Genomic DNA, 22,500 nt, shown 5'->3' with positions numbered 1-22,500 from the left:
GGAGGACTCACTAAACAGAGAACATCCCTGGTCATCCCTACTGCCTCTGATCTGGAGGACTCACTAAACAGAACATCCCTGGTCAACCCTACTGCCTCTGATCTGGAGGACTCACTAAACAGAGAACATCCCTGGTCATCCCTACTGCCTCTGATCTGGAGGACTCACTAAACAGAGAACATCCCTGGTCATCTCTATTAGCCTCTGAACTAGAGGACTCACTAAACAGAACATCCCTGGTCAACCCTACTAGCCTCTGATCTGGAGGACTCACTAAACAGAGAACATCCCTGGTCATCCCTACTGCCTCTGATCTGGAGGACTCACTAAACAGAACATCCCTGGTCAACCCTACTGCCTCTGATCTGGAGGACTCACTAAACAGAGAACATCCCTGGTCAACCCTACTGCCTCTGAACTGGAGGACTCACTAAACAGAGAACATCCCTGGTCATCCCTACTGACTCTGATCTGGAGGATTCACTAAACAGAGAACATCCCTGGTCATCCCTACTGCCTCTGATCTGGAGGACTCACTAAACAGAGAACATCCCTGGTCATCCCTACTAGCCTCTGATCTGGAGGACTCACTAAACAGAGAACATCCCTGGTCCATCCCTACTGCCTCTGATCTGGAGGACTCACTAAACAGAGAACATCCCTGGTCATCCCTACTGCCTCTGATCTGGAGGACTCACTAAACAGAGAACATCCCTGGTCATCCCTACTGCCTCTGATCTGGAGGACTCACTAAACAGAGAACAGCCCTGGTCATCCCTACTGCCTCTGATCTGGAGGACTCACTAAACAGAGAACATCCCTGGTCATCCCTACTGCCTCTGATCTGGAGGACTCACTAAACAGAGAACATCCCTGGTCATCCCTACTGTCTCTGATCTGGAGGACTCACTAAACAGAGAACATCCCTGGTCCATCCCTACTGCCTCTGATCTGGAGGACTCACTAAACAGAGAACATCCCTGGTCATCCCTACTGCCTCTGATCTGGAGGACTCACTAAACAGAGAACATCCCTGGTCCATCCCTACTGCCTCTGATCTGGAGGACTCACTAAACAGAGAACATCCCTGGTCATCCCTACTGCCTCTGATCTGGAGGACTCACTAAACAGAGAACAGCCCTGGTCCATCCCTACTGCCTCTGATCTGGAGGACTCACTAAACAGAGAACATCCCTGGTCCATCCCTACTGCCTCTGATCTGGAGGACTCACTAAACAGAGAACATCCCTGGTCATCCCTACTGCCTCTGATCTGGAGGACTCACTAAACAGAGAACATCCCTGGTCCATCCCTACTGCCTCTGATCTGGAGGACTCACTAAACAGAGAACATCCCTGGTCATCCCTACTGCCTCTGATCTGGAGGACTCACTAAACAGAGAACAGCCCTGGTCCATCCCTACTGCCTCTGATCTGGAGGACTCACTAAACAGAGAACATCCCTGGTCATCCCTACTGCCTCTGATCTGGAGGACTCACTAAACAGAGAACATCCCTGGTCCATCCCTACTGCCTCTGATCTGGAGGACTCACTAAACAGAGAACATCCCTGGTCATCTCTATTAGCCTCTGAACTAGAGGACTCACTAAACAGAACATCCCTGGTCAACCCTACTAGCCTCTGATCTGGAGGACTCACTAAACAGAGAACATCCCTGGTCATCCCTACTGCCTCTGATCTGGAGGACTCACTAAACAGAACATCCCTGGTCAACCCTACTGCCTCTGATCTGGAGGACTCACTAAACAGAGAACATCCCTGGTCAACCCTACTGCCTCTGAACTGGAGGACTCACTAAACAGAGAACATCCCTGGTCATCCCTACTGCCTCTGATCTGGAGGACTCACTAAACAGAGAACATCCCTGGTCATCCCTACTAGCCTCTGATCTGGAGGACTCACTAAACAGAGAACATCCCTGGTCCATCCCTACTGCCTCTGATCTGGAGGACTCACTAAACAGAGAACATCCCTGGTCATCCCTACTGCCTCTGATCTGGAGGACTCACTAAACAGAGAACATCCCTGGTCATCCCTACTGCCTCTGATCTGGAGGACTCACTAAACAGAGAACAGCCCTGGTCATCCCTACTGCCTCTGATCTGGAGGACTCACTAAACAGAGAACATCCCTGGTCATCCCTACTAGCCTCTGATCTGGAGGACTCACTAAACAGAGAACATCCCTGGTCATCCCTACTGCCTCTGATCTGGAGGACTCACTAAACAGAGAACATCCCTGGTCATCCCTACTGTCTCTGATCTGGAGGACTCACTAAACAGAGAACATCCCTGGTCCATCCCTACTGCCTCTGATCTGGAGGACTCACTAAACAGAGAACATCCCTGGTCATCCCTACTGCCTCTGATCTGGAGGACTCACTAAACAGAGAACATCCCTGGTCCATCCCTACTGCCTCTGATCTGGAGGACTCACTAAACAGAGAACATCCCTGGTCATCCCTACTGCCTCTGATCTGGAGGACTCACTAAACAGAGAACAGCCCTGGTCCATCCCTACTGCCTCTGATCTGGAGGACTCACTAAACAGAGAACATCCCTGGTCCATCCCTACTGCCTCTGATCTGGAGGACTCACTAAACAGAGAACATCCCTGGTCATCCCTACTGCCTCTGATCTGGAGGACTCACTAAACAGAGAACATCCCTGGTCCATCCCTACTGCCTCTGATCTGGAGGACTCACTAAACAGAGAACATCCCTGGTCATCCCTACTGCCTCTGATCTGGAGGACTCACTAAACAGAGAACAGCCCTGGTCCATCCCTACTGCCTCTGATCTGGAGGACTCACTAAACAGAGAACATCCCTGGTCATCCCTACTGCCTCTGATCTGGAGGACTCACTAAACAGAGAACATCCCTGGTCCATCCCTACTGCCTCTGATCTGGAGGACTCACTAAACAGAGAACATCCCTGGTCATCCCTACTGCCTCTGATCTGGAGGACTCACTAAACAGAGAACATCCCTGGTCATCCCTACTGCCTCTGATCTGGAGGACTCACTAAACAGAGAACATCCCTGGTCCATCCCTACTGCCTCTGATCTGGAGGACTCACTAAACAGAGAACATCCCTGGTCATCCCTACTGCCTCTGATCTGGAGGACTCACTAAACAGAGAACATCCCTGGTCCATCCCTACTGCCTATGATCTGGAGGACTCACTAAACAGAGAACATCCCTGGTCATCCCTACTGCCTCTGATCTGGAGGACTCACTAAACAGAGAACATCCCTGGTCATCCCTACTGCCTCTGATCTGGAGGACTCACTAAACAGAGAACATCCCTGGTCATCCCTACTGCCTCTGATCTGGAGGACTCACTAAACAGAGAACATCCCTGGTCATCCCTACTGCCTCTGATCTGGAGGACTCACTAAACAGAGAACATCCCTGGTCATCCCTACTGCCTCTGATCTGGTGGACTCACTAAACACAAATGCTTCGTTTGTAAATGATGTCTGATTGCTGGAATGTGTCCCTGGCGATCCGTCAATAATAAAAATAAATAAAATAAAATGTTGCCGTCTGGTTTAATATAAGGAATTTTAAATTATTTATCCTTGTAAAGGTTTTCCTCCTCTTCGTCTGAAGAGGAGGTGTAGCAAGGATCGGACCAAGATGCGGCGTGGTAAGTGTCCATGGTTGTTTATTTAAAAACATGAACTGAACACTCAATGAATACAAAACAATAAACGTGAACAAAACCGAAACAGTACCGTGTGGCGAACAAACACAGACACGGAAACAATCACCCACAAACACACAGTGAAACCCAGGCTACCTAAGTATGATTCTCAATCAGAGACAACTAATGACACCTGCCTCTGATTGAGAACCATACTAGGCCGAAACATAGAAATTCCCAAAACCTAGAAAAACAAACATAGACAACCCACCCAACTCACGCCCTGACCATACTAAATAAATACAAAACAAAGGAAATTAAGGTCAGAACGTGACAATACTTTTAATCAAGTATGACAATTTATGACTTTTTGCACCAGTGGATGTGGCTGGTGGTTAAAGCATTTCTTTCACATCAATTTAGACAAGTGTGTCTGGGTAAGTCATCTAATATTAATATTACACCATAACAACACCCTGTCTCTGCCCTGTGTATGTGTGAATGGCAGGGTTACACCATAACAACACCCTGTCTCTGCCCTGTGTATGTGTGAATGGCAGGGTTACACCATAACAACACCCTGTCTCAGCCCTGTGTATGTGTGAATGGCAGGGTTACACCATAACAACACCCTGTCTCAGCCCTGTGTATGTGTGAATGGCAGGGTTACACCATAACAACACCCTGTCTCTGCCCTGTGTATGTGTGAATGGCAGGGTTACACCATAACAACACCCTGTCTCTGCCCTGTGTATGTGTGAATGGCAGGGTTACACCATAACAACACCCTGTCTCTGCCCTGTGTATGTGTGAATGGCAGGGTTACACCATAACAACACCCTGTCTCAGCCCTGTGTATGTGTGAATGGCAGGGTTACACCATAACAACACCCTGTCTCAGCCCTGTGTATGTGTGAATGGCAGGGTTTACACCATAACAACACCCTGTCTCAGCCCTGTGTATGTGTGAATGGCAGGGTTACACCATAACAACACCCTGTCTCAGCCCTGTGTATGTGTGAATGGCAGGGTTTACACCATAACAACACCCTGTCTCAGCCCTGTGTATGTGTGAATGGCAGGGTTACACCATAACAACACCCTGTCTCTGCCCTGTGTATGTGTGAATGGCAGGGTTACACCATAACAACACCCTGTCTCAGCCCTGTGTATGTGTGAATGGCAGGGTTACACCATAACAACACCCTGTCTCAGCCCTGTGTATGTGTGAATGGCAGGGTTACACCATAACAACACCCTGTCTCAGCCCTGTGTATGTGTGAATGGCAGGGTTACACCATAACAACACCCTGTCTCAGCCCTGTGTATGTGTGAATGGCAGGGTTACACCATAACAACACCCTGTCTCAGCCCTGTGTATGTGTGAATGGCAGGGTTACACCATAACAACACCCTGTCTCAGCCCTGTGTATGTGTGAATGGCAGGGTTACACCATAACAACACCCTGTCTCAGTGAGTAACACACTGTTTAATCATCCTTCTCACTGTAGGTCATTAGCTTGGTTCATGTCATTTCTTAATTCCTTCAGTTAAACTCCTCAGATGGGGACTTTAAAGACAGAGTGGCCAGACGACGGACAGCTCTGTTTTCATCCAGCTGGGTGGTAGAATAGAATAGAAAAAAATATAACAGAGTAGAATATGATAGAATAGAACAGAATAAAATATGATAGAATAGAATATGATATGATAGAATAGAACATGATAGAATAGAATATGACAGAATAGAACAGAATAGAATATGATATGATAAAATATGATAGAACAGAATAGAATATGATAGAATATAACATGTTAGAATAGAATATGATAGAATAGAATATGACAGAATAGAACAGAATAGAATATGATATGATAAAATATGATAGAACAGAATAGAATATGATAGAATAGAACATGATAGAATAGAATATGATAGAATAGAACATGATAGAATAGAATATGATAGAGTAGAATATGATAGAATAGAACATGATAGAATATAACAGAATATAATATGATAAAATATGATAGAACAGAATAGAACATGATAGAATAGAATATGATAGAATAGAACATGATAGAATAGAATATGATAGAGTAGAATATGATAGAGTAGAATATGATAGAGTAGAACATGATAGAATAGAATATGATAGAGTAGAATATGATAGAGTAGAATATGATAGAGTAGAACATGATAGAATAGAACATGATAGAATATAACAGAATATAATATGATAAAATAGAACAGAATAGAATATGATAGAAAATAAGATAATATAATTGAATTTTATAGAATAGAACAGATTATGATAGAATAGAATGTGATAGAATATAACACTATAGAATATGATCGAATAGAATATAACATAATATAATAGAACAGAATACAATATGATAGAACAGAATATAATAGAATATAATAAAATACTGCATAGGGTTATTCTATTATTCTGGTGTTGTGGTAGCAGATTTGACCTACAGTAGCTAGTGACAGACCCCAGGAAGACTATATATAATAGAACAAAATAAAGTAGAACAGACTTGAATATGATAGAATAGAACAGAATAGAATGTGATATGATAGAATAGAACAGAATATAATGTGATATGATAGAATAGAACAGAATAGAATGTGATATGATAGAATAGAACAGAATAGAATGTAATATGATAGAATAGAACAGAATAGAATGTGATATGATAGAATAGAACAGAATAGAATATGATATGATAGAATAGAACAGAATAGAATGTGATATGATAGAATAGAACAGAATAGAATGTGATATGATAGAATAGAACAGAATAGAATGATATGATAGAATAGAACAGAATAGAATGTGATATGATAGAATAGAACAGAATAGAATGTGATATGATAGAATAGAACAGAATAGAATGTGATATGATAGAATAGAACAGAATAGAATGTGATATGATAGAATAGAACAGAATAGAATGTGATATGATAGAATAGAACAGAATAGAATGTGATATGATAGAATAGAATATAACAGAATATGATAGAATAGAATATAACAGAATATGATAGAATAGAATGTGATAGAATATAACACTATATAATATGATAGAATATAATAGAATAGAATAGAATACAATATGATAGAACAGATTATAATATAATATAATAAAATACTGCATAGGGTTATTCTACTGGTGTTGTGGTAGCAGATTTGACCTACAGTAGCTAGTGACAGACCCCAGGAAGACTATAGCGGACGCTAAAGTGCTCTATTCCCTATGTAGTGCACTACCTTTGACTAGGGTCCATTGGGCTCTGGTCAAAGTAATGGACTATATAGGGGAAAGGGTGCCATTTGGGACACAGATCAAAGACAGGTAGAATGAAAGTTCAAGTCTTGGGTCTGGTCTCTGGTACAGAATCTCTTTGGCTGTTAGATAACATGCAGACAGACACATGGGATTATAGCCCAGTGGATTATAGCCCAGTGGATGATAGCCCAGTGGATTATAGCCCAGTGGATGATAGCCCAGTGGATTATAGCCCAGTGGATGATAGCCCAGTGGATTATAGCCCAGTGAATTATAGCCCAGTGGATGATAGCCCAGTGGATTATAGCCCAGTGGATTATAGCCCAGTGGATTATAGCCCAGTGGATTATAGCCCAGTGGATTATAGCCCAGTGGATTATAGCCCAGTGGATTATAGCCCAGTGGATTATAGCTCAGTGGATTATAGCTCAGTGGATTATAGCTCAGTGGATTATAGCCCAGTGGATGATAGTAAGGATTGATGATAGCTCAGTTGATGATAGTAAGGATTGATGATAGCCCAGTGGATTATAGTCCAGACCTCTGCTTTGCTCTGTCTAGATAGAGATACGGTCAGGTCAAAGACCAAGAGGTTTGAGGGTTATGGCAGTGTTCCCAACCCGGTCTTTAAAAATACATTCAATCAGGCTAGTGCAGTGTTCCCGACCTCGTCCATTCCATATATACAGTATGTGCCAATTCCAGCACTAACACACTTGTCAACTTTATTATTTGAAACCTTTATTAGCTGAAATCCTACTCCCCAGCACATGGTCAGATATGGCCACGTCTCTACGCTGGGCATTGTTGACATGGTAGACCTCAGCCAGTTAATTCATCTGCTGAGTTCACATTGACATCCAGAGATTGTCAGCGTGATTTTAACTACATCAAGAGGACTGTGAGGCTGATATCTTACAGGCCAAACATCAATAGCATCATAGCCATGTCCACATATCTGTGTGTGTGTGTGTGTGTGTGTGTGTGTGTGTGTGTGTGTTCAGACCAAACATCAATACCACAGCCATGTAGAGATATCTAATCCATATCAGCATGTCTCTTTATGTCTCTGATCCCATTCTGTGTGGAACTTAAAGGATGTTAAATACAGTATGTTGTTTTACTTTACTATCATCGTCACTTTTGATTAAATTACTAATCTCTCTCTCTCTCTCTCTCTCGTGTGTGTGTGTGTGTGTGTGTGTGTATGTGTGTGCGTGGTTACAGCTTGCTTGTTCCGGTACAATGGGCTATCATTCGTCTACCTCATCTACCTCCTCCTTATCCCCCTCTTCGCTGAGCCCACCAGCACAACCATGCAGGGTAAGTCTCCTCCGCCTCCTCCTCTTCCTCCTTCTCCTTCTCCTCCTCCTCCTCCTTTTCCCTTTCCTTCTCCTCTTCCTCCTCCTCCTCCTCCTTTTCCCCTTTCTTCTCCTCTTCCTCCTCCTCCTCCTCCTTTTCCCTTTCCTTCTCCTCTTCCTCCTTCTCCTCCTCCTCCTTTTCCCTTTCCTCCTTCCCCTCCTCCTCCTCCTTTTCCCTTTCCTTCTCCTCTTCCTCCTTCTCCTCCTCCTCCTTTTCCCTTTCCTCCTTCCCCTCCTCCTCCTCCTTTTCCCTTTTCTTCTCCTCTTCCTCCTCCTACTCCTTTTCCCTTTCCTTCTCCTCTTCCTCCTTCTCCTCCTACTCCTCCTCCTCCTCCTCCTCCTCCTCTTCCAAACCACTCAACACTGTGGTTCCTGGAGTAGACCGCGTACATGGTTTAATAATACATATAGCTAGATTGGCTCAGGAGAAGAGAAGAGAGGAGAGGAGAGGAGAAGAGAAGAGAAGAGAAGAGAGGAGAGGACTCTGACGGTGTCCACCAGGAATAAAAGACACGAGGGCGATAGAGGGAGAAAGGGAGCAGGGAGGGAAGGATGGAGGGAGAAAGGGAGCAGGGAGGGATGGATGGAGGGAGAAAGGGAGCAGGGAGGGAAGGATGGAGGGAGAAAGGGAGCAGGGAGGGATGGATGGAGGGAGAAAGGGAGCAGGGAGGGAAGGATGGAGGGAGAAAGGGAGCAGGGAGGGAGGGAGGGGGAGAAAGGGAGCAGGGAGGGAGGGAGGGGGAGAAAGGGAGCAGGGAGGGAGGGAGGGAGAAAGGGAGCAGGGTGGGAGGGAAGGATGGAGGGAGAAAGGGAGCAGGGAGGGAAGGATGGAGGGAGGGAGAAAGGGAGCAGGGAGGGAGGGAAGGATGGAGGGAGAAAGGGAGCAGGGAGGGATAGAGGGAGGGAGAAAGGGAGCAGGGAGGGATGGAGGGAGAAAGGGAGCAGGGAGGGATGGAGGGAGAAAGGGAGCAGGGAGGGATGGAGGGAGGGAGAAAGGGAGCAGGGAGGGATGGAGGGAGGGAGAAAGGGAGCAGGGAGGGATGGAGGGAGGAGAAATGGACCAGGGAGGGATGGAGGGAGGGAGAAAGGGAGCAGGGAGGGATAGAGGGAGGGAGAAAGGGAGCAGGGAGGGATGGATGGAGGGAGAAAGGGAGCAGAGAGGGATGGAGGGAGGGAGAAAGGGAGCAGGGAGGGATAGAGGGAGGGAGAAAGGAGCAGGGAGGGATGGAGGGAGGGAGAAAGGACCAGGGAGGGATGGATGGAGAAAGGGAGCAGGGAGGGATAGAGGGAGGGAGAAAGGGAGCAGGGAGGGATGGAGGGAGGGAGAAAGGGACCAGGGAGGGATGGATGGAGAAAGGGAGAAGAGAGGGAAATAACAGCCTGTCAATCAGAAGTAAAGAAGAAAAGATAAGAGATGGAGGGTGAGAAGGAAGGAGGGATGAATGGACAGAGGGTGAGAAGGAAGGAGGGATTGGAGGGTGAGTAGGAAGGAGGGATTGGAGGGTGAGTAGGAAGGAGGGAATGGCGGGTGAGAAGGAAGGATGGAATGGAGGGTGAGTAGGAAGGAGGGTTTGGAGGGTGAGTAGAAGGAGGGTTTGGAAGGTGAGTAGGAAGGAGGGAATGGATGGATGGATGGAGGGAGGACAGAAGATAGGAAGGGATAGAAGTAGGTTGGAAGGAGGACTAGATGGAGGAAGGGATGATGGAATGAAGGGATGGAGTGAGCGGAAGGGATAGAGTGAGGAGGAAGGAGAGGAGAGTCTTTAAAGTGTACCACTTACCCTCTCATCAATAGGTAATGAGAGAAGAAGACTTCTTAATGTTAATGTCATGTAATGTATGATGCTGACAGCAGGTTGACTTCAGGATCACATAATATCACATACACCGAGTGGACAAAACATTAGGAACACCTGCTCTTTCGACATAGACGGACCAGGGGAATCCAGTTGAAAGATATGATCCCTTATTGATGTCACCTGTTAAATCCACTTCAAATCAGTGTAGATGAAGGGGAGGAGACATGTAGATGATGAAGGGGAGGAGACATGTAGATGATGAAGGGGAGGAGACATGTAGATGATGAAGGGGAGGAGACATGTAGATGATGAAGGGGAGGAGACATGTAGATGATGAAGGGGAGGAGACGGGTTAAAGAAGGATTTTTAAGCCTTGAGATAATTGAGGCATGGATTGTGTACGTGTGCCATTCAGAGGGATGACTGGGTAAAACTAAATATTTAACGCCCTTTGAACTGGGTATGGTAGTAGGTGCCAGGCGCACCGGTTTGTGTCAAGAACTGCAACGCTGCTGTTTATTATTGAGCATCCTGGTCCTACCCTCATCCTCTACATATAGACTCTATTGAACATCCTGGTCCTACCCTCATCCCCCTACATATAGACTCTATTGAGCATCCTGGTCCTACCCTCATCCTCTACATATAGACTCTATTGAGCATCCTGGTCCTACCCTCATCCTCTACATATAGACTCTATTGAACATCCTGGTCCTACCCTCATCCTCTACATATAGACTCTATTGAACATCCTGGTCCTACCCTCATCCTCAACACATAGACTCTATTGAACATCCTGGTCCTACCCTCATCCTCTACATATAGACTCTATTGAGCATCCTGGTCCTACCCTCATCCTCTACATATAGACTCTATTGAGCATCCTGGTCCTACCCTCATCCCTACATATAGACCTATTGAGCATCCTGGTCCTACATATAGACTCTATTGAGCATCCTGGTCCTACCCTCATCCTCTACATATAGACTCTATTGAACATCCTGGTCCTACCCTCATCCTCTACATATAGACTCTATTGAACATCCTGGTCCTACCCTCATCCTCAACACATAGACTCTATTGAACATCCTGGTCCTACCCTCATCCTCTACATATAGACTCTATTGAGCATCCTGGTCCTACCCTCATCCTCTACATATAGACTCTATTGAACATCCTGGTCCTACCCTCATCCTCTACATATAGACTCTATTGAGCATCCTGGTCCTACCCCCATCCTCTACATATAGACTCTATTGAACATTCTGGTCCTACCCTCATCCTCAACACATAGACTCTATTGAACATCTTGGTCCTACTCCCATCCTCTACATATAGACTCTATTGAGCATCCTGGTCCTACCCTCATCCTCTACATATAGACTCTATTGAACATCCTGGTCCTACCCCCATCCTCTACATATAGACTCTATTGAGCATCCTGGTCCTACCCTCATCCTCTACATATAGACTCTATTGAACATCCTGGTCCTACCCTCATCCTCTACACAACGACTCTATTGAACATCCTGGTCCTACCCTCATCCTCTACATATAGATTCTATTGAACATCCTGGTCCTACCCTCATCCTCTACATATAGACTATATTGAACATCCTGGTCCTATCCTCATCCTCTACATATAGACTCTATTGAACATCCTGGTCCTACCCTCATCCTCCTCATATAGACTCTATTGAACATCCTGGTCCTACCCTCATCCTCTACATATAGACTCTATTGAACATCCTGGTCCTACCCTCATCCTCTACATATAGACTCTATTGAACATCCTGGTCCTACCCTCATCCTCTACATATAGACTCTATTGAACATCCTGGTCCTACCCTCATCCTCTACATATATACTCTTTTGAACATCCTGGTCCTACCCTCATCCTCTACATATAGACTCTATTGAACATCCTGGTCCTACCCTCATCCTCTACATATAGACTCTATTGAACATCCTGGTCCTTCCCCCATCCTCTACATATAGACTCTATTGAACATCCTGGTCCTATCCTCATCCTCTACATATATACTAGTCTGTCTGCTTCTACTGTCTGTGGTATTAGGGGGTTGAGCCCGCAGAGGTTCAGACTTGGGGAGAAATGATAAACTGAAAGGATACCACGCACAATGACAGACACAAACACAGGCAGACAGACACATAGTTTAAATGTACCATTTTTAGTTGAATCTAAATATTGTCTTATTTCTCGATAATAGATACTATTTCTAGATAATATTTCTCTGTCTGGCACAGTTGGACAATTATTGGTAAAATACAGAGTCCTTTTCCAAGCTGTTATTTGCCCCTTGCTGAATATGTAGCCCGATCATTACATTTCTTTCCTGAGACGTTATGGGTGAGGAAAGAGCCAAAGTAGTGCCTTGTCCAGAAGTTAAGAACCAATTTGAACCTTATAACTCCACTTCCTATTAACAAGCATTCCTCTCCCTCTCTCCCGGTGACCGTCAGGGGAAATACTAGGGAAAACTAGAACCCAAAACGTTCTCTCCAGTATTTTAATAAGGCTGGCTAGGAGAGGTGTTGTTTGGAGGTATCCACATGAAATAAATACTATAGTATACTATGGTTAAATGCTATAGTATACTGTGGTTAAATACTATAGTATACTATGGTTAAATACTATTGTATACTATGGTTAAATACTATAGTATACTATGGTTAAATACTATTGTATACTATGGTTAAATACTATTGTATACTATGGTTAAATACTATAGTATACTATGGTTAAATACTATTGTATACTATGGTTAAATACTATAGTATACTATGGTTAAATACTATTGTATACTATGGTTAAATACTATAGTATACTATGGTTAAATACTATAGTATACTATGGTTAAATACTATAGTATACTATGGTTAAATACTATAGTATACTATGGTTAAATACTATTGTATACTATGGTTAAATACTATTGTATACTATGGTTAAATACTATAGTATACTATGGTTAAATACTATAGTATACTATGGTTAAATACTATAGTATACTATGGTTAAATACTATAGTATACTATGGTTAAATACTATAGTATATATGGTTAAATACTATTGTATACTATGGTTAAATACTATAGTATACTATGGTTAAATACTATAGTATACTATGGTTAAATACTATAGTATACTATGGTTAAATACTATTGTATACTATGGTTAAATACTATAGTATACTATGGTTAAATACTATTGTATACTATGGTTAAATACTATAGTATACTATGGTTAAATACTATAGTATACTATGGTTAAAAACTATAGTATACTATGTTTACATTTACATTTACATTTAAGTCATTTAGCAGACGCTCTTATCCAGAGCGACTTACAAATTGGTGCTTTCACCTTATGACATCCAGTGGAACAGCCACTTTACAATAGTGCATCTAGGTCTTTTAAGGGGGGAGGGGGAGAAGGATTACTTTATCCTATCCTAGGTATTCCTTAAAGAGGTGGGGTTTCAGGTGTCTCCGGAAGGTGGTGATTGACTCCGCTGTCCTGGCGTTTAAATGCTATAGTATACTGTGGTTAAATACTATAGTATACTATGGTTAAATACTATTGTATAATATGGTTAAATACTATAGTATACTATGGTTAAATAATATAGAATACTATGTTTAAATAATATAGAATACTATGGTTAAATACTATAGTATACTATGGTTAAATACTATAGTATACTATGGTTAAAAACTATAGTATACTATCATTAAATACGATTGTATACTATGTTTAAATAATATAGAATACTATGGTTACACACTATAGTATACTATCATTAAATACGATTGTATACTATGTTTAAATACTATAGTATACTATGGTTACATACTATAGTATACTATGGTTAAATACTATAGTATACTATGGTTAAATACTATAGTATACTATGGTTAAATACTATAGTATACTATGGTTAAATACCATAGTATACTATGGTTAAATACGATAGTATACTATGGTTACACACTATAGTATACTATCATTAAATACGATTGTATACTATGTTTAAATACTATAGTATACTATGGTTACATACTATAGTATACTATGGTTAAATACTATAGTATACTATGTTTAAAAACTATAGCATACTATGTTTAAATACTATAGTATACTATGGTTAAATACTATAGTATACTATGGTTAAATACTATAGTATTCACTGGACTGAAGTCAGCAAAAACACGACAGTGAATACTGCGATATTTACTGTAGTTTTGCGGACATGACTGTAGTATACTGTAGTATTAAAGTTTACTATAGTGTAAATACTGTAGTATTAAAGTTTACTATAGGGTAAATACTGTAGTAATAAAAAATCTGTATAATTATTTATATATAGTATAAGTCAAATGTTTGGATGCACTGTAATGAATACTCTGGGAGAAAAAGGTGTAGATTCACACGCAGAGCACGGCACGTGTTAATTTAGCCTTGAAAGACAGGGCTACGTTCAAGAACACAAAGAAACAGAACACAAGGTTGACTAAGAAAATAAATACAGAACCTTACAGTACACCCCCTCCCAAGAGGCTGCCTCCTACCTTGGGAGCGGGACGATCCGGACAGTTACGGTGGAATGCCTGAATCATCTCTGGATCGAGGATGTCCTAGTCGGGGACCCAGGACCGGTCTTCAGGCCCATAACCTTCCCAGTCCACTGGATAGTGAATGCGACCTCAGGCATTTAGAATCAAGGATGGCCTGAATGGCGTAGGCAGGTTCCCCTCCGAATTCCAACGGTGGGGGCGCACTGCGGGTTGAGACTGGAGGATGAAGAGGACTGGAGGATGAAGAGGACTGAAGGATGAAGAGGACTGGAGGATGAAGAGGACTGGTTTTAAAAGAGACGCATGGAAGGACGAGGAGATTTTATACCGACGGGGTAACTGGAGGCGGTAGGTGACAGGGTTGATGCGATCTTGAAGGGACCAATGAAGCGAGGACAGAGGACAGAACTTTTTGCAGGGGAGGCGGAGCCGGATGTCTCTGGTAGAGAACCACACGCTGTCCGGGGTGAAAGAGTGGCGTAGGTCGGCGCTGTCTGTCGGCAAAGCGTTTCTGGGTATTAGAGACTTCCTGCAGATGCCGGTGAGCGGTCTCTCCCATACCCGCTCACTACGCTGAACCCAGTCGTCGACAGCTGGGACAGTACCCGGCTCTGCCTCCCAGGGAAACAGATTACGATGATCTGTTAGGACAAGAAAGGGATGTTGTGCCCCCGCCAACCCACTCCGAGGACCAGCTGGATGGCGAGGAGTTCTGTTCCCCACATCGTAATTCATCTCAGAGGAGGATAACTTCCTGGAGAAGAAGGCACGGGGATGTGATTTTGGAGGTGTTCCCACCTGCTGAGAGAGTACGTCTCCTACTCCTACTTCGGAGGAATCTACCTCCAGGGTGAAAGGAAGGGTCGGATCAGGTTGGCGAAGGACGGGAGCTGAGGTGAAGAGGCGTTTCAAGTTGTTGAACGCAGTCAGGGTGGTAACAGTCCATTGAAGGGTCCGGGTCTTTTGTCTGGTAAGGGCAGTGAGCGGGGCGGCAGTAGAACTGAAGTTCTGAATGAACCGGTGATAGTAGTTGGAGAACCCAATGAAACGTTGGAGTTCCCCAACAGTGGTGGGTTTGGGCCAGTTACTGACGATAATGACTTTGTTCTCATCCATGCTAACTCCTCCAGGTGTCAGTACGAAACCAAGGAACTTTACCGAGGTTACATGGAAGGTGCTCTTTTCGTTCTTCACATAGAAGGTTATGGTCAAGGAGCCATTGAAGAACCTTTTGCACGTGCTGCATGTGTTCCTTCAGGGAGTAAAATCAGGATGTCATCAATGTAGACGATGATTTTTCGGAAGACATTTCTGTACTGGGCGTATTCAGATGGTATGGTGGGTGGCACTGCAATGGTAGGCTGAGACAACTGGTGAAGCAGGTAAAAGAACAGGACAGTAGTTCACCTTGTCGCCACGAGATGGCAGGGTCGTGACGACAAAGCCAGGGGTGTCCGAGGATGAGTGGCTGTTTGGGGGATGAGAGGTCCATGAGTTGAATGGTTTCGGTGTGGAAGACTCCGGTCTGGAGGGTGACGCTCTGTGGTCAGGTGCGTGATGAACCCCGTGCCTAATGGCTGCCAGTCCAGGGTGTTAATCCTTAAGGGAGGGGTGACAGGTGTTAGATCAATGTCAAGCTCTTGTACTAGCTGGTGATGGATAAAATGACCTGCTGCTCCTGAATCTATCAAACCCTCTAAGTACTTAGTAACCCCCTTCATGGTTATCAATACTGGGATGGAGAATTGCTTCTGGGAGATATTTAGAAATAAGGACACCCCTACCTGCATGGCAGCGGGGGGACCCTTCTCATCTCTCCGTGGGGGGGCGAACAGGGCAATGGTTGAGTAGATGATCTTTCCCTCCACGGTATAGGCAGAGCCCTTCTTGGATCTGCCTTTGATGTTTGATACATGGGAGAGGAGCACGGCCCAACTGCATGGGCTCTGGAAGACTCGGACAGGGTGACGGAATCATGGGAGAAAAAAAAAACGTTTTCGGGTTCCTGGGTGGCAGAGTTCTTCGGCGTTCTGCAGAGATGGACATATGAATGTATTGATTTAAATCCTGAAGGTCTACTCTACAGTCCAGCTCCGCCTGAACTTCCCTGTTGAGCCCTCTTCGGTAGACGGTAAGTAAAGCAGGCTCATTCCATCCACTCCCTGCAGCCACGGTGCGGAACTCGAGGGCATAGTCGGCGGCTGAATTGCGTCCTTGTTGAAGTTCTATGAGGAGGTCTCCTATAGGACGACTGGAGGGACCGGAGGGAGAGTGATGGAATACCTCTTTGAAGAGGGTGTGGAAACGGGTCTCGGATCCGAGTTCTGTGCTGTAGGCAGTCCATATGGCGGTGGCCCATTCCAGGGCTTTGCCTGTGAGTAGAGACACAACAAAATCCACCCTGCTCTTGTCGGTGGAGAAGTTAGTGGGGTTGTGATCAATGTGTTTGCTGCATTGCATCAGAAATCCCTGACATTTCCCAGGTGAACCGTCATATTTTCCAGACATGGGTATGAACGAAGGAGGGCTATGGGTTACGATACCTGGCATCGGAGGAGAAGGGATAGGCTGGCGGAGAAGATGGTTACGATACCTGGCATCGGAGGAGAAGGGATAGGCTGGCGGAGAAGATGGTTACGATACCTGGCATCGGAGGAGAAGGGATAGGCTGGCGGAGAAGATGGTTACGATACCTGGCATCGGAGGAGAAGGGATAGGCTGGCGGAGAAGATGGTTACGATACCTGGCATCGGAGGAGTAGGGATAGGCTGGCGGAGAAGATGGTTACGATACCTGGCATCGGAGGAGTAGGGATAGGCTGGCGGAGAAGATGGTTACGATACCTGGCATCGGAGGAGAAGGGATAGGCTGGCGGAGAAGATGGTTACGATACCTGGCATCGGAGGAGTAGGGATAGGCTGGCGGAGAAGATGGTTACGATACCTGGCATCGGAGGAGAAGGGATAGGCTGGCGGAGAAGATGGTTACGATACCTGGCATCGGAGGAGAAGGGATAGGCTGGCGGAGAAGATGGTTACGATACCTGGCATCGGAGGAGAAGGGATAGACTGGCGGAGAAGATGGCACATTTCCTCCATACGCTCCTCTTGCTGGGTTAGGTGCCTCTGCTGAATCCATTCCATTTTTGAGGTGAGGTTCTTTCCTTTTTGGGCAAATAGGACAATGACCCAACACACCTCCAGGGTGCTTTGCTGGTGACACTGTCAGTGATTTATTTAGGATTCAAGGTACACTTAAACAGCATGGCTACAACCACAGCATTCTGCAGCAATACATCATCCCATCTGAAGCAATTACACCATGAAGGCCTGATTCACGCAGTCTCCTCTGAACAGTTGATGTTGACATGTGTCTGTTACTTGAACTCTGTGAAGCATTTATTTGGGCTGCAGTTTCTGTGGTGCTGGTAACTCTAATGAACGTATCCTCTGCAGCGAGAGAGCCAGTTGATGAGAGCCAGTTGATGAGAGCCAGTTGATGAGGGCCAGTTGATGAGAGCCAGTTGATGAGAGCCAGTTGATGAGAGCCAGTTGATGAGAGCCAGTTTCATCATAGTGCTTGATGGTTTTTGCGACTGCACTTGAAGAAACTTTCAAAGTTCTTGACATTTTCCGGATTGACTGACCTTCATGTCTTAAGTAATAATGGACTGTCATTTGTCTTTGCTTATTTGAGCGGTTCTTGCCATAATATGGATTTGGTCTTTTACCAAATAGGGCTATCTTCTGTATACCACCCCTACCTTGTCACAACACAACTGATTTATTCAAACGCATTAAGAAGGAAACAAATTCTACAAAATTAACAAGGCATACCTGTTAATTAAAATGCATTCCAGGTGACGACCTTATGAAGCTGGTTGAGAGAATGCTAAGAGTGTGCAAAGCTGTCACCAAGGCAAAGGGTGGCTACTTTGAAGAATCTCAAATGTAAAATATATTTTGATTTGTTTAACACTTTTTTTGGTTACTACATGATGCCATATGTGTTATTTCATAGTTTTGATGTCTTCACTATTATTCTACAATGTGGAAAATAGTAAAAATAAAGAAAAAACCTAGGAGAGATTTTGGTAAGTAGTATTTGATAATGCTGGCTAGGAGAGATGTTGTTAGGTAGTATTTGATAAGGCTGGCTAGTAGATATGTTGGTAGGTAGTATTTGATAATGCTGGCTAGGAGAGATGTTGGTAGGTAGTATTTGATAAGGCTGGCTAGGAGAGATGTTGGTAAGTAGTATTTGACAAGGCTGGCTAGGAGGTTGTTGGTAGGCAGTATTTAGCAGTTTATGATGGTCCACTGTTGCTTCTTAGTGGTAGTGCCTCACAAACACAGACACACACACACACACACACACACACACACACACACACACACACACACACACACACACACACACACACACACACACACACACACACGCGCGCGTGCACCAGACCAGCGATATGGGTATGGTGCCGTAGCGTAGTAAAGTCCAAAGTGTTCCCAGATACATTATATTTAATGGCAGAAGTGGAACCGTTTCAGACTGTGGCTGCTCTTGTTACTGTCAGGAATCTGTTCCGATAGGCTGGACACTTTTTTGTTGTTGTTGTACAATTCAAATTTTATTTGTCACATTTGCTGACTAACACAGGGGTCAACATTACTGTGAAATGCTTACTTACAAGCCCTTAACCAACAATGCAGTTTTTATGAAAAAATAAAAATAAAAAATAAAATAATGTGGAGGCTATATACAGGGTGTTACGGTACAGAGTCAATGTGGAGGCTATATACAGGGTATTACGGTACAGAGTCAATGTGGAGGCTATATACAGGGTGTTACGGTACAGAGTCAGTGTGGAGGCTATATACAGGGTGTTACGGTACAGAGTCAATGTGGAGGCTATATACAGGGTATTACGGTACAGAGTCAATGTGGAGGCTATATACAGGGTATTACGGTACAGAGTCAATGTGGAGGCTATATACAGGGTGTTACGGTACAGAGTCAATGTGGAGGCTATATACAGGGTATTACGGTACAGAGTCAATGTGGAGGCTATATACAGGGTATTACGGTACAGAGTCAGTGTGGAGGCTATATACAGGGTGTTACGGTACAGAGTCAATGTGGAGGCTATATACAGGGTATTACGGTACAGAGTCAATGTGGAGGCTATATACAGGGTATTACGGTACAGAGTCAGTGTGGAGGCTATATACAGGGTGTTACGGTACAGAGTCAATGTGGAGGCTATATACAGGGTATTACGGTACAGAGTCAATGTGGAGGCTATATACAGGGTATTACGGTACAGAGTCAATGTGGAGGCTATATACAGGGTGTTACGGTACAGAGTCAATGTGGAGGCTATATACAGGGTGTTACGGTACAGAGTCAAAGTGGAGGCTATATACAGGGTGTTACGGTACAGAGTCAATGTGGAGGCTATATACAGGGTATTACGGTACAGAGTCAATGTGGAGGCTATATACAGGGGGTACCGGTACAGAGTCAATGTGGAGGCTATATACAGGGTGGAGGCTATATACAGGGTATTACGGTACAGAGTCAATGTGGAGGCTATATACAGGGTATTACGGTACAGAGTCAATGTGGAGGCTATATACAGGGGGTACCGGTACAGAGTCAATGTGGAGGCTATATACAGGGTGTTACGGTACAGAGTCAATGTGGAGGCTATATACAGGGTATTACGGTACAGAGTCAATGTGGAGGCTATATACAGGGTGTTACGGTACAGAGTCAATGTGGAGGCTATATACAGGGTGTTACGGTACAGAGTCAATGTGGAGGCTATATACAGGGTATTACGGTACAGAGTCAATGTGGAGGCTATATACAGGGTGTTACGGTACAGAGTCAATGTGGAGGCTATATACAGGGTGTTACGGTACAGAGTCAATGTGGAGGCTATATACAGGGTATTACGGTACAGAGTCAATGTGGAGGCTATATACAGGGGGTACCAGTACAGAGTCAATGTGGAGGTTATATACAGGAGGTACAGAGTCAATGTGGAGGCTATATACAGGGTGTTACGGTACAGAGTCAAAGTGGAGGCTTATTACAGGGTATTACGGTACAGAGTCAAAGTGGAGGCTATATACAGGGTATTACGGTACAGAGTCAATGTGGAGGCTATATACAGGGTGTTACGGTACAGAGTCAAAGTGGAGGCTTATTACAGGGTATTACGGTACAGAGTCAAAGTGGAGGCTATATACAGGGTATTACGGTACAGAGTCAATGTGGAGGCTATATACAGGGTATTACGGTACAGAGTCAATGTGGAGGCTATATACAGGGTATTACGGTACAGAGTCAATGTGGAGGCTATATACAGGGTATTATGGTACAGAGTCAATGTGGAGGTTATATACAGGGTATTACGGTACAGAGTCAATGTGGAGGCTATATACAGGGTATTACGGTACAGAGTCAATGTGGCGGCTATATACAGGGGGTACCGGTACAGAGTCAATGTGGAGGCTATATACAGGGTGTTATGGTACAGAGTCAATGTGGAGGTTATATACAGGGGGTACCGGTACAGAGTCAATGTGGAGGCTATATACAGGGTGTTATGGTACAGAGTCAATGTGGAGGCTATATACAGGGTGTTACGGTACAGAGTCAATATGGAGGCTATATACAGGGTGTTACGGTACAGAGTCAATGTGGAGGCTATATACAGGGTGTTACGGTACAGAGTCAATGTGGAGGCTATATACAGGGTATTACGGTACAGAGTCAATGTGGAGGCTATATACAGGGGGTACCGGTACAGAGTCAATGTGGAGGCTATATACAGGGTGTTACGGTACAGAGTCAATGTGGAGGCTATATACAGGGTGTTATGGTACAGAGTCAATGTGGAGGCTATATACAGGGTGTTACGGTACAGAGTCAATGTGGAGGCTATATACAGGGTATTACGGTACAGAGTCAATGTGGAGGCTATATACAGGGTGTTACGGTACAGAGTCAATGTGGAGGCTATATACAGGGTGTTACGGTACAGAGTCAATGTGGAGGCTATATACAGGGGGTACCGGTACAGAGTCAATGTGTAGGCTATATACAGGGTGTACCGGTACAGAGTCAATGTGGAGGCTATATACAGGGTGTTACGGTACAGAGTCAATGTGGAGGCTATATACAGGGTGTACCGGTACAGAGTCAATGTGGAGGCTATATACAGGGTGTTACGGTACAGAGTCAATGTGGAGGCTATATACAGGGTGTTACGGTACAGAGTCAATGTGGAGGCTATATACAGGGTGTTACGGTACAGAGTCAATGTGGAGGCTATATACAGTGTGTTACGGTACAGAGTCAATGTGGAGGCTATATACAGGGTGTTACGGTACAGAGTCAATGTGGAGGCTATATACAGGGTGTTACGGTACAGAGTCAATGTGGAGGCTATATACAGGGGTACGGTACAGAGTCAATGTGGAGGCTATATACAGGGTGTTACGGTACAGAGTCAATGTGGAGGCTATATACAGGGTATTACGGTACAGAGTCAATGTGGAGGCTATATACAGGGGGTACCGGTACAGAGTCAATGTGGAGGCTATATACAGGAGGTACTGGTACAGAGTCAATGTGGCGGCTATATACAGGGTGTTACGGTACAGAGTCAATGTGGAGGCTATATACAGGGTGTTACGGTACAGAGTCAATGTGGAGGCTATATACAGGGTATTACGGTACAGAGTCAATGTGGAGGCTATAT

General features: G+C 44.5%; 1 protein-coding gene across 1 annotated transcript in view; it reads left to right on the top strand.

Moving 5' to 3' along the window:
* The window catches only part of LOC115115063 (piezo-type mechanosensitive ion channel component 2-like), a 321,930-nt gene that overhangs the window by 9,121 nt on the left and 290,309 nt on the right, over positions 1–22,500 (top strand). Inside the window, exon 2 of the mRNA XM_065013810.1 lies at positions 8,198–8,293. Within this exon, the coding sequence (XP_064869882.1) occupies positions 8,198–8,293 (96 nt within the window). The remainder of the gene's footprint in view (positions 1–8,197; positions 8,294–22,500) is intronic.

Source organism: Oncorhynchus nerka, linkage group LG9b, assembly GCF_034236695.1.
Source record: "Oncorhynchus nerka isolate Pitt River linkage group LG9b, Oner_Uvic_2.0, whole genome shotgun sequence".
NCBI lineage: Eukaryota > Metazoa > Chordata > Actinopteri > Salmoniformes > Salmonidae > Oncorhynchus > Oncorhynchus nerka.
The sequence above is the reverse complement of the archived record's forward strand: the minus strand, read 5'-3'. Positions and strand labels throughout refer to the sequence as shown.